This window comes from Branchiostoma belcheri, unplaced genomic scaffold (assembly GCF_001625305.1).
Source record: "Branchiostoma belcheri isolate BF01 breed outbred unplaced genomic scaffold, Haploidv18h27 scaffold1, whole genome shotgun sequence".
NCBI classification, from domain to species: Eukaryota; Metazoa; Chordata; class Leptocardii; order Amphioxiformes; family Branchiostomatidae; genus Branchiostoma; species Branchiostoma belcheri.
Window position 1 is genome coordinate 963,934 of NW_017802379.1, and position 13,840 is coordinate 977,773.

At 41.2% G+C, this 13,840-nt stretch overlaps 1 protein-coding gene across 2 annotated transcripts; it reads right to left on the reverse strand.

Moving 5' to 3' along the window:
* Positions 1–15: 15 nt before the first annotated feature.
* Positions 16–12,434, reverse strand: LOC109466535 (ABC transporter B family member 1-like). Of its 2 annotated transcripts, none has more exons than XM_019764273.1 (19): positions 12,333–12,434; positions 11,032–11,063; positions 10,533–10,680; positions 9,868–10,148; positions 9,259–9,471; positions 8,290–8,401; positions 7,804–7,978; positions 7,553–7,613; positions 7,168–7,303; positions 6,543–6,766; positions 6,039–6,132; positions 5,215–5,288; positions 4,586–4,679; positions 4,391–4,452; positions 3,931–4,057; positions 3,454–3,641; positions 2,793–2,909; positions 2,325–2,447; positions 16–1,710 (listed from the first exon to the last, which is right to left on the reverse strand). In XM_019764273.1, exons 3-19 carry the CDS (start codon positions 10,639–10,641, stop codon positions 1,501–1,503), a joined length of 2,400 nt encoding a protein of 799 aa, XP_019619832.1. In that variant the 5' UTR covers positions 10,642–10,680; positions 11,032–11,063; positions 12,333–12,434; the 3' UTR covers positions 16–1,500. The 2 variants fall into 2 exon arrangements, with proteins under 2 accessions (XP_019619832.1, XP_019619825.1); XM_019764266.1 differs by having other exon boundaries at positions 11,032–11,070.
* Between the last annotated feature and the right edge of the window lie 1,406 nt (positions 12,435–13,840).

Genomic DNA, 13,840 nt, shown 5'->3' on the forward strand with positions numbered 1-13,840 from the left:
TATTACAACAATATTACAATATGTTATGTCTAAAGTTAAAGTAAAAGTTGAAGTTATGGCAAAACAGTAACAACATTATTACAAGGCTGACCATCTTTACAGAGAATGGTAAAAAAATGTACAGTTATGTTGGCAAATTTCTTTGGATGTTTATAAATTATCATTTTTTAAAAGTCTTTCAAGTTATTTCAGATTTCCAGCTCAATTTTCTATGAGTCTATAGCAGCAATGGCACCCTGCATTACCTTGTTAATATGCAATGATATCCATCATATACTATAATTTCACATTGAAAGTACATACAATTGTCTCTTTATCCTAATTTTGCCTAGAGCTTTATTTGATAAGGAGCTCATTTCATCCACATAAATTATAGGATGTGCAATTTCAATGAATCATAATGTACATTTTCAAACCATTCCGAGTTAACATATACAATTCAACAAAGGAAAATATAAAAGCAAACATATACCAACAAGGATGCTACTGTAAGGCCTTTTGTCTGTATCCTACTGGTTCTGTATCCTACTGATCTTTTTAACTTTGGAATTGACAACACTTATTGTGGTAATTTATCTTTCAACTGTACAGAAGTTTTCAGATCCAAGTGTAAGATGTGAATCTGATGTACCATAAAAATAAATGAACTCGTTTTCCACAACAAACAATATGTTGCCTTCAACATACTGATATGATCCTTTTTTGACATTATGTAGATACTATATTAACAACTGTGAAATTGTGTTTCTAGAGTGAAAACAAAAAAGTTAAATGTCTTAGTCTAAAAGTACTGTCTGTAGGTGCAATTCAAAATACCTTGGTACCCACTACAAAATTCAACAATGACACTGATAACAACTATGGCAAAGCAGACTTTTTCATTAAATTTTGTTACAACTTGCTAAATTTTGTTACGTGCTTGTGACAGGTATATTTTGGTTTCTGTAATCCGAGGGTTACTATTGGCTACTGAAGAAGAACATGACAACTCATAATAGTCACCCTCTGGCTGGCTATAATTCCTCTGGAAAATTTTTCAAGATATTGCAGCCATCCAGAGAGTACAGAGATTAATAGATGTATATGACCCATGACTGGTAGATACTATTCAATGGTCTCCACATCCAGTGGAACGGGGATCTATGCAGTGAACAGGGTGACCCACATTACTTATAGACAATCTAAACTCTCCTACTGGAAAGATTACAGACTCTTCTTCAGCGTCACCAAACTGAACCAACAGAACTAGTCAATACTTGCAATACGAGCAACTGAAAAAGTGTCTAGTTCCTAAAGTAAGACAACCCCACAGGAACTGCTACTATCCAGTATACATTGTAGTAGTATGTAAATCAAGTTAAGATCATAGTTCCTTAAGTAAAAAACTCCTTTTTTTTTATAGGAACTTGTGGTATCAAGTTATAGGAACTTGTAGTATCCAGTAGTAGAGTTTAAATTGTCTATATATGTATGTCTAACCTTCATCTGTTAACCCCCACATTATCTCTCAGTGCCGTTGCTCTCGTTACTTCCCTCTGATCCCTCCTGTGACTCCTCCTCCTCAATATCTGCTGCGTCTGTGTTGATGGAGGGCATGGCACGGCCAGCGCTGAGCTGCCGCAGGACCAGCTTCTTGTACACGCCGCCCTTCTGCAGCAGCTCGTCATGGGTCCCCCTCTCCACGATCTTACCCTTGTCAATAACAACAACCTGGAACATACAAATGTTTTCTTTAACAGTGTCGCTGAAGAATGCAAAGCCAAATTACCACTTCTGGACATTGATCTATGTGATATCACAGACATAATGTAGTCCATAATCCTGCAGTCCAGGGAAGGAAACTGTTACTGCTCATGATGTTTGGGTGCATACTGCGATCTTACCTAATTTGGTACAAATGTGCATTAAGCACATCCAATTAATAAAGAGCCCTCTCAGTATTTCCTTTGTGGTGAAAATCTTTTTTGACCCTCTTGTCACAGCTACAGGAGTCACTGAGTAAGTAAGTGAGTGAGTGAGTGAGTGAGTGAGTGCGAGTGAGTGAGTGAGTGAGTGAGTGAGCGAGCGAGCGAGCGAGTGAGTGAGTGAGTGAGTGAGTGAGTGAGTGAGTGAGTGAGTGAGTGAGCGAGCGAGCGAGTTACAATGAGTTCCACACTACATTGTACATGTAGTAGGGCAATGCTGGAGAAAAACAATTGTTTAAACCACATTCTATGGTTGATTACGATTGATAACACTGGGTCTTGAAGAAATACATAACGTAAAAATATTTGAGACTAATAGACTAAGTATATATTTTTCTGACAGACAAAGCCTGTTCTGACCTCAGAAGCGTTCCTGACAGTGGAGAGCCTGTGAGCGATGACCAGTACGGTACGTCCCTTCATGGCACGGTCAATGGCTTCCTGTACCAGGTGTTCACTCTCTGCATCCAGGGCACTGGTGGCCTGAGGGGGATAGTATATAGTATTAGGCATACATGTACATGTAGTATAGGATACCATATAGAAGTATATAGTATTGTATAGGACATAGATGGAAGGGGCAATATTGTACATGATATGACAATCACATAGGGCTGCACCAATTTATTTCCGTATTGTTCATGGACAATTTACTAGTACAAATGTCTGTGAGGGGGTCTGTGGTATAATTTCCTTGGGGGTGCATGTTGACCCTGGAGCCAAGGAACTGGCCTGTGCAGGCCCTGAAAACAGTCTGGTATCCAGGCTACACTGCGGTATAGATATTTTCTTGTCGGAAAATAGAAGAAAGAAGCAGCTAGTTCTCACCTCGTCCAGTAGCAGTATGGCAGGGTTCATGATGAGTGACCTTGCGATGGCGACCCTCTGCTTCTGACCCCCTGACAAACGCACACCTCTCTCCCCCACCATGGTTTCATAACCCTCCTACAGGGGGGAACAAAGCAGGGGAAGGAGTGATGAAGGTTAAACATCCAGGTAATGAGGTACACAAGAAAATAGTTGCTAGAGTAACACCTTAGGCTGGAACACCTTAGGCTGTGATACACAATCTCTTGGGGAAAGCGCAATAACACTTAAGTGACAGAATGAGTGAGAAATCTAAAAAGTGAATAAAACAAAAACTTCATGACTCCAAACGTACCGTGCATGTACTTTTAAAATTGTATGACATATAAATATTTGAATGTGTATTTATCTACTGTGAATATTGTTTTTCTTTTGATACAGGCCTTTGGCGTTAGCCAGACTGAATAGATAAAGAAATAAATTGATTCATTGAGACCATACGTTGAACTCCAAGATGAACTGATCAATTGATTGACAGATTCATTGATCGATTGACTGACACCCTACCTCAAATTCAGATAAACCGATTGATAGATTGATTGGCTTATTGATTGAGACTGTACCTCAAACTCAGCAATGAAGTGATTGAGTTGAATAATTAACTGATTGACTAACACCGTACCTCAAACTCAGAGATGAACTGGTGAGCGTTGGCCTGCCTGGCGGCGTCCTCCACCTCCTCATCGCTGGCCTCCCGCCCGTACGCGATGTTCTCCTTGATCGTGGTGGCGAACAGCGTCGGCTCCTGGCTCACCATCGAGATCTGCTGACGGAACCAGCGCGGGTCCAGCGTCGACAGGTCCTGCCCACCTGGGTTACCATGGGAATGGAATGATTGACATCTTAGAGAGTTTTCCTTTGTTTACACAAGCTCTCAACCAGGAGTTAATGACCCCCACCCCAAGGGGGCACCAACCTTTGGGGCGGGCGGCCACCAGAAGCGCGATTTAGTTTAAGTGAGGTTGCAAGGACTTTTCCTGTATATATACATGTCCTTGCTGTAACAAAAATGTTAACAGCAAAGTGAGAATCAGGACTTGGAGCACAGCCGTAATGTCGGAAACTCCAATGCATTAATGTCAATGCATTAAAAACTCACCCAGCATGATTGTCCCTGAGTTGGGGTCGTAGAATCGCTCGATGAGACTAACGATGGTGGACTTGCCTCCGCCCGACGGCCCCACCAGAGCCACCACTTTCCCTGGCTCCACTGAGAACGACACCTCCTGTGGTTGTGTGAAAGCACATCAGGAAAAAGTATCCATAATACTGTTTCTTGGATCAGAAGGTTAAGGGTTCCAATCCACTCATCAGTTTTCTGAACCCCACCAAGCTTAAGCTGTTTCCCCTCTAGCTGGGGATGCTATTAGTTGTCCTTTCAAAGTTTCTTTTTAAATTACTAGATAAGCAATATAAAAACTATATACCATGGAGGTAGACCTCCATGCATATACCAAAACCTCAAATATAAGAGAGCTACTTCTAAGTGAGGATAAACTACTGGATATCAAATTGTAAAGAACAACTCACAAGTCCATGTTTGACCAGCATTAGCTCACCTTTAGCACTTCAGAGTCAGGTCGAGATGGATAGGTGAACGACACATTTTTGAACACAATGCCTGAAAAAGGTACAACAAAGGACATTCATCAAAACTTGCATTAGAACATTTTTTTTTATTGTTGATACTGAAGAAGTAGACCAAAAACCAGACTGTATAATGATGAGAGTCAGACTGTACCAAGTGTACTAACCTCCATTCAGTCCATCCAAGACTTTCCCACCAGATACATTCACTTCTGCCTTCCTGTCCAGCAGTTCAAAAATACGTTCAGAGGCTCCGAGCGCCTGTGCAGGGAGGAAATTTGAGTGCAATACAGTCACTGTATGGCTAGAGACAGAGACACGTTAGCAGAATGGAAACACATAATACAGTGCAGTGGTCGAAATACTTTTTTTCAGTGCTCTGCAATATTGCAGAAGAGTCAAAATTTTGTTATGCAATTTGGAAATACTTTCTGCAAATACACAAGCCTCCATACTACAATCTTGAAGGTTTATAAGCATGAACTATTGATTGATATGCAAATTAGTGAAGACAACTTTTTGGAAGTCCAAAAAGCTCCTGTTGTTTCAGAACAAGAGCTTAAGTGTTGTCTGTCCTTGGAGCCAAGAGCGCTAAATCCCAAGTGCCAATTTTTCCTGCTGCAAAATTGCAGATTGCCTAAATTTTTCTTCTGCAATCTTGAAAATCTATCTGCAGATTGCAGACTGCAGACAGGTATTTCGAACACTGTACTGTGTAAAGCACATTGAATATATACATGAATGTACAAGAACCCCTGGCCTGTTACAACAGTTATTAGCTGTGAGACGTACTGACCTGCATGAAGTCCCCAAAAAGACTGGAGATAAACGCAAATGCCATGGCAACATTCAGGGTGTACATCATGAAACCTGAACAATGAGAAACACAGTCAATAACAGCAACCTTACATACAGGCATTTTTTGCTGTTCCAAATAAGACTCCACCCTTAATCAGGTTTGAATTGTTAATCCCTTTAATCTTATTCTAGATAGTACAGTCAGCCAAATCTTTTCTTGTAACACAATAAGCAAGGCATCAAACTTTTGACTGTCCTATAAAATGGCAATTTGCAAAGAAATGACAAAAGGATTGTGATGCATATATTGATTACAATCAGTGGTCGAAATACTTTTTTTCAGTGTTCTGCAATATTGCAGAAGAGTCAAAATTTTGTTCTGCAATTTTGAAATACTTTCTGCAAATACACAAGCCTCTATACTACAATCTTGCAGGTTTATAAGCATGAACTATTGATTGATATGCAAATTAGTGAAGACAAATTTTTGGAAGTCCAAAAGGAAACAAAAGATAGACAAGTCAAGACAAGGTTGATGTAAATTAGTGAAGAAGCTCCTGTTGTTTCAGAACAGGAGCTTAAGTGTTGTATGTCCTTGGGGCCAAGTCGAAGAGCGCCAAATCCCAAGTGCCAATTTTGTGCCTGCTGCAAAATTGCAGATTGTATAAATTTTTCTTCTGCAATCTTTGAAATCTATCTGCAGATTGCAGACTTCAGACAGGTATTTCGAACACTGACAATGATCTAAAAACAGTGATCATATTGTAGGGGAATATCAAACAATGACACTGTCACAATTTCTGAAATAAAGTACTTGCTAACCAGTAAGTGAGCCGATTGTGAGCCCCGTGCCTGGATGTTCCTTCTCCATAATGACCAGTTTAGCTCCATACCACAGGACTAGGACAATGGCACCCTAAGGAAGGATAGCAGAGCGATGCATCTGTGATTCAATTTCACCAGCAATCAAAGCAGGTAACATTATTTTACATTACATTACTAGTAGTTCACACAGTTAACCAGTCTTTCAATATATGGGTACTGTTTCCTTCCTATTGTCTCTCTTCAGAGCTTGGATCTGAAATTCTACAGCTGACTTTAAGTTTTAATTTAAAGAGAATTCAAGTAATATAACAAAGGGATTACTACTTTTGGCACTTGGATATTGTGTACATGTATCACATAGTACCTTTAGATATGTAACCCTAAAAAATAGGTGCACTGCTCCCATTCTAGGTACACTATAGTACATGTACATATGCATCCTGTATTTCGATCCCTGTACAAAAACAACAGAATGATGTACAAATGAAATGTTGTTCTTACAAATGCCACCACTCCCACAATTCCGTTGAAGCCTCCCCCAGCCAGGGCCAGTTTCTTGCCCCAGCCGTAGCTCTTGTCCACACTCTTGTTGTAGTCTCTCTTGCTCTTCTCCTCGCCAGAGAACATGCGCACAGTCCGGATACTGGAGATGGACTCCTCCGCTACGGTACTGGCCGCGGCAAGCTCGTCCTGGAAGGCTTTCCTGATCCCCTGTACGTACTTACCTGTACAGGATAACAAAATTCTTAGTACACTGTGTGCCTAAGCTTTCCTGTTTTAACAATGATTATCAGTTGTTTTCATTGTGTCATAAACAAGTAGTATTATAAAACAGTTTGTTTTCAAGTACCATTTGTAAAATAAGGACACAGTTCAGCCTATGGCTGCAATGTGCTTGTTTGATCAATAAACATTTGTATTATTTGTATACCAATTGCAATGTACAGAAAGGTCTTCAAATTTGAGGGTCAGAAGTGGCCTTACAATATTTTGGAATACTGGCAGTCTAAAGCCATTGACTGTCCTTATATAATAATATAATATAGACCAGCTACTTCCAAAGCCTGGCAGAGGCTACGGGTATGGGCCATGAGCACGAAATAAACAATAAATGAATAAAACTTACCGTAGACCACTGCTCCAATCGACACAATGGGGACACAAGACAGCAGCACGCCTGTCAGCTTAGCACTGAGCACAAACATGATGGACAGGGAACCAATGATCTGGATCAGGTACCGGAACAGCATGGAGATGTTCACCTGTGGGGGGGGGCAGCATTATTGATGGGAGAGTGACAAGTAAATATATAGAACAGCACATAGGTGTTTACCTGGGTAGGAGAGGGGCATCTGTTTGAATGGTACAACATGAGTGGATGCTGTCTGAATCGTCTGACTCTGAATCTATCCAGTTTCTAGATTTACTTTGCACTAGTGTTCCGTAGCAGCATACTTTGTACTTCTAATGATCACTAACACGTTGTGTGAATACTAGTATAGGATACTTACAGTTACTGAGTTCTGCACCACACCAGTGTCTGAAGCCAAGCGGTTAGTCAACTCTCCAGTCCTGCAATAAAGCATAGCAAACTTCTTTGTAGCAACGAAGTCCTTCAAAACTCAAATCCTTTGGTGTAAAGTAAAGGTGACAGAAAAAGGTTTGCATTCTGTATCAAAAAGATTACAGGTCCATTCCAGTATGAGTGTATCAAACCATACAGTCCAGTCTTACGTACAAATGTAGCTTGTAATTTTCGTACCTCGTTGTGTCAAAGAAAGCGATCTCGTTCTTGATGATGGCAGCGAACAGTTCCTCCCGCAGCCTGGCCACGAAGCGCATCCCGGCCAGCGTGAAGAGCCAGGAGCGGAAGAAGGCGGCGATCGCACCTCCGATGTAGATCAGCAGCAGGACCAGAACTGTGTGGTTCACTTTCTCTGTGGGGCAGGAGAATAACTTTGAAGTTAGCCTTACAGCACACAATACATTATACAATCATGTACTATAAATATTGAAATCTTTGTATGCTGGATCTTGCCTTTTTTCTTCTGTCTAAAATTTTTGGACATACCTCCAAAATTGACAGAAAGAGGAACTGTCTTATCACCTAAATGTTACCACAACAGTACTGTGCAATTAAAATAATGAAAAAAATTTATTGTTAATTCATTCACTCAATATTTTTTTACATCAAAGACAAAACATGCTGATTTTGCAGTTCAGATTTAAATAAGATTGACTCGGTTACCTATGCTGGTTAGAGCTGCGTCGACCACAAAACTGAAGAACAGTGGAGCCATCATGTTGGATGCACTGGCGGCTAACATAGCCAAACAACCCAGGCCTAGGATCCACCATTCCTGAAAACAGTAGACTTGTTATATAAAAGTATAAAAACACATTCTACACAGGAAAGGTAACATTTACAAATCAAATTCACCAATGATAACCTTCACAAGGTCTTGCCTAACAAAGCACCGACCTGTTTATTCTTACTCAAACACATGCTATATTTTCTTTGACACTTGTCCTTAAGTGTCAAAGAAGGTCAACCATGTCTGTGACTATGTTCTGACATACTTAGTCTCTACCAGGATTCAGAAGCGGCTGCAAAGAGAAGAAATTGCCCAAACAGACAGATAAAGGAGTGCAATTTGCTTTGAGATAGAGACCAACTCCCCTGGCATGTTATTTGGCTATTTGGCCAATTTCTTCTGGGCAAAGGTGAGTAATAGCGCAGGCGCAGAGGGCCCAGTTCTAGTATATAGAGATGGCAATGCAATGTAGAGTATAAAGAAGTTTTTTCTAGGGAAATGTTGTTGTTTTGGACTTGGATGTTATAGGTAAGGGTTGTAGTATTTTTATTTTGGTGAAAAAACAGACTTGCAGCCATGCATGTGTTGTCTGGCTGGCTGAAGAAGAAATAGGTTTACATGCGGTCATCAGCTGTCCAGAGAGGTCAGGGGTCACTTTTCAATGTTCGGCTAGAATTCTCACATGGTTTAGGTGCGTAGGATTTTTTCATTTTTTGGGAATGGAGACTTGAGAGGTTGGCCTACCCTGCCAATGTATGTTCTTCAAGGTCTAAAACTCGGGTATATGAATTTTGACCACGTTGTTTTGACATAATTCCCATGTATTAACATAGGAAAGCCCTATTACTGTGCTGTGCCCTTCTCTTTAGAGCTTGATGCCTGTTAGAGAGTATGACACTCACATCCCGAGCCATGGTGAACAGTCTCCAGAGGTCCACTTTCTTCTTGATGGTGTTTCCCTCATCATCGATCTCCTGGCCGTCGCTGTTGTAGCGGTGGACGATCCGCATCACCTGCAGCTTCCGGACCATGCAAAGGAACACCAGTCCCAGCAGCAGCTCAAGAATGCTGAACACGAAGGACGCTATGCAGACAGCAACGTAGGCGCTGTGCATCTAGGGAGGGAGGGGTGAAAAAGATTACATCTAAAGCAGTGTTCTAGCCAGCCAGTGTCAGTCTTTCTGTCATTCCTGCTCGTGACTGACAAACATTTTGCTCAGTCCATCATCTTTGACAGAGCTTGAACTGATGGGGCATCAAACATAATTGAGATGGCGGCAAAAACTACTCAAAACTACTCATTAGAAACAAGAAGACCACTCTGGGGACAGTTGGTGACTATAGACAGGATCCTTATTGCTTGTGTCAATGAAAAACTTTCCGTTATCCACTACAGCTGTGTACTGGTAGGTTAGAGTGTTAGATTAAGATTTAGTTAAACCATTTTTGCAATGTTACATTTAATGTTGAAGCATTCATCCTCTATGTGAGGTTATCCACGATAAACTCACCTCTTTATAACTTTCCTTGTAGAGGACAAACCCTCCCTTGGTGGCAGCGTAAGCTGTAGACAGCAGTGAGAGAAGTATGGCACAAATGTAGAACGCCTTCCTCTTTTTGAGCAGACCACGGTCGTACGGTTCTTCCAGAAGCTTCATGGAGATTTCCTCGATCCGGGTGAAGAAGTGGAAGAGGAGGCACATCCGTAGCAGGGACAGGCACGCCAGCTCAAACACAGAGCGGTAGAAGTCAAAATGTACAACATTGTCCTCCAGGTAACTGGTGTGACCACCTGAAAACATGGGGAACACAAACAGTCAGTACACTAAATAAATATTAGTAATAAGTAATACAAATGTTATATAAAATCATCTTCTTTTGGCAAATTCTTTGTTACATTTCACTTCATATCATAGGTATGGATGAAATATCAATTTGGTTTCTCTCATGTTTCTTCTCCTTCCATTACCTACCATAATTGCATTCTGTTAAGATTGAATTTCCAAAATTAAATGAACTGAAATTTTGTTAGGAGTGAGCAAATATCCCTTGAGCATTTTTTTATGCAGATCTTTAGAATTGCTTTATTTAGGTTTTATTTACTCATTTGTTGTAGTCATGTTTAACTAATCATGGTAGTAACCCTATGTATATATAGCCTTGTGTATACATGTACCTGCTAGCCACAGTGCCACACAGACAACTCCGTCTATGAACACCACAAATCTGACAAAGTTGGTGAAGCGGAAGAATGGGAGTGTGTAGTACGCCCGGGTTCCTTCCATGGTGATGGCTGTAGTCTGTCTTCCAACTTAGACTTCACCCTGATAGGAAAATACAGAAAATGATTTATTGATAAGGAAACTGAACATAAAATGTTTGGAAAGTCAACTCTGCTGGGGCCTTCCCGCTATGACCGGATCAATCCTTACAGACCTATGGCGGCACCTGGGAAAATTAGTACAGTTGAAAGGCTGCCAATACAGACCCTTTCAATTGCAAGCTCTTTGCAGTTCAGGCCCTGGCTGAGAAGAGAGAGTCGTCAGCCATACCTATGTTGTTGCTTGCATTTATAATACATCATTTGAAATCTGATCTATCACTATAAAATCAGTTATTTTCACAGGGACTTAATTTTGGAGTGAAGGATTATAGAAACTCTTTGTAATTCTTACCAGAAGTTCCAAGATTCTTAAAACTCCTTCCTCTGTCCTCTGTGGGTAAAGGTAGAAAAATGAGTAAAACACAAGTCTTACCAGCAGATATAGCTGGCAAAATGCCATCAGCATCTAGATATAAGCATGAGTCACCCCTTAGAATAAAGGAGTGTATCTTATTACCCATCATACCTTGAGTTCTTTGACTTGTGTCAACAGCCTGCCACTTCCTGTTATGTTCAGTATAATGACCTGTCGGTGAAATAAAGGAGCTAGGTGAACTTTGACCTTAAAGTTTAAACATTAAGCAAGGACTGATACTAGTTCACAGCAGGGCATTATTATGATGAGCTTGCATTTTTAGGGACATCTAGACTTTTCTTCAAACAACTTTTTCTTCAATAAGAACTTACATACCAGAATTCTCACACTTATAACAGGTGAAGAATTTAGGGTTTTGAATTTGGAGCTGGAATTTGAGGGCATCAGCTTTTGGTAACTACGAAATCAATGTGTACATATCCTGATAATTCATGAATTATCACGGTCTGAAATGTATATATTTATAGAATGCGGTTTTGTTGGGACTGCTATTCTTCTGGCTTGACAGTGTTGACAGTGCCCCTCCCTCAATATTGCACCGGCCCATCTTGGGTCCAGTTCTCACACCGGAAATAAGTCACAGATCCCTCCCTAGCCTGACTAAATCGCGCTCCTGGCGGCCGCCGCCCTAGGTTGCCGCCCCCCTGGGGTGGGGGTCGTCCAGCCGAGAGCTTGTATACACAGGCTAATCCCTCCCCACAAGGTATGGTTGATACAGATTTACATGTAAGGTGGCAAAATACACAATAGGTCTGAAAGTATAGCACAGACAGAGCGAGCTGATCATTCAAACCCAGGATGACGCAGCACTATACTTACACTACACGTCACACGTCACTTGTGTAACTTTACGTAACCTAAATTTTTTGACCGACAGGGCACGAGTTACCGGTTTCGCGGCGCCATTTTGCCACAAAGCTACTCTCCAAGCAGAGGTTTGGGTTTTGGGGGTATTTTTAGCGTGTTTTAGGCTTTTTTATCGGGGTTTCTCTTTTGCACTGAATTTTGTTCCCATCAAACCCAAGTTGGGTTCAGTGCAAAAGAGAAACCCCGATAAAAAAAGCCTAAAACCACTAAAAATACCCCCAAAACCCAAACCTCTGCTTGGAGAGTACCACAAAGCTACAAATTTTAAATGTTTAAACCAACAAGGTGTCTAAAACGTTAAAGAAAAGAACCAAGCAAACATACGACTCGAAACAAGGCACAAACACTACCTGATCAGGTGCTACAAATGCTGTCACTGTCACAGAGCAGCAAACGCATAGAATCTGCTAGAATCTGCTAGAATCTGCAAGGTCAGGGTTCATCCGTTGACCCGTAAACCAGAGACGCCTTGCGGTTACTGAGAAAAGTGCATCATGACGCATACATATTTTAGCTCCCAGGAGTGGACCGACAGGTAGAGAATCTGACACCTGGTCTGCCACTTCAAGCAAACAACATGCCGCGACGCCGTCCAAGCAAAGAGAAAGGTACGCCGTTCTCTTCTTTTAAAGATGGCAGAAGGCTATTTCCTTACGTGATTTACGCTATTTCTCACCAAGACACAATTTAGACCTGTCTTATGGACTGTCTTTACTTTTGAACTGAGATGAGAGACAAAAATCAAACCTACCCGGAAATCACGACTGTCTGTCATGTCCCACTCGTATCGGGTTACAGTAAACCCCAACTTAGAGCTTTCGCTTTTTTTGTCAGTATAGTTAGCATACTTTATAACGACTATGCCTATCCGTTGTGTATTGCTAGTACTGTCGTAGGTTGATACTGACTTTCATAATGTTTTCACGGGTGGAAGTGTCCATGTTACGAAGTTATTATATTAGTTAAGGGCTGTTAAGAGCATGGCTGTTGTACGAATAGCCTTAAACATTACCTTTACCCGGGTTGCAGTTGTCAAAAAATTTCCGGGTACTATGATACGTCCATATATGCTTTTTGCAAACAGAATCAGACATTGATAGTGGTAATTATTCCGTCATTGGTGCTACATTCCACGGGTCAGTGCGCTTCGAACGAGATCATGTTAGTCCTTCTGAGTAAAATGAGTCTTTTTCACGAAACGTTGTCCACTGTACGACGATGTACTGATAACGCGGCCTTTAACTTGTGATGGCTTGCATTTTATTTGCTTGCATTTTTATTGGGCGTTTACAAAGAAGTGCCAATTTGTTGATGTCCTTGGGATCTAGAGAGCCTTGGCATTATATGTACTAGACGGCACGTCAACCCATGAAACACCTGGCCGAACTTGGAAAATTGGCGGGAGAAAATCTTTGTCCATAGTTCTCATTTCCGGCCTTAAAACACTTTTTAACACATTTATATTAAGTATTGTGTTTCGAGTGCTGTCTACTACGCAAAAAACAGTCTTATTGGCTCTCTAAGGTGGCTCGCATGGCTACAAATTTAAGAGTTCTTTTGTTGTGCCTCTGGCGGTTTGGGGATTCCGCCTTATACAATGGCAGCACAACAATAGGTACCTGGCCGTACCAGGTTCGGGAAAATGCCGCCAGGATCTTTGTAGTATCTCCCGTGGATGTATGTAATCTCTGATAACATGCTTCACACGTATAGCAAGCAAGAACCTTTCTGAAGAGAGATTTTGGCATTTGCAGCGCGTGTTCCGAAATTGCAAACGTCCACACGTGTTCACGCACAACTGCTTCGCTGAGCGGTGGCATTTCTTCCGTTTTCTCAGCAGTGGTGCATGGCGAAAATG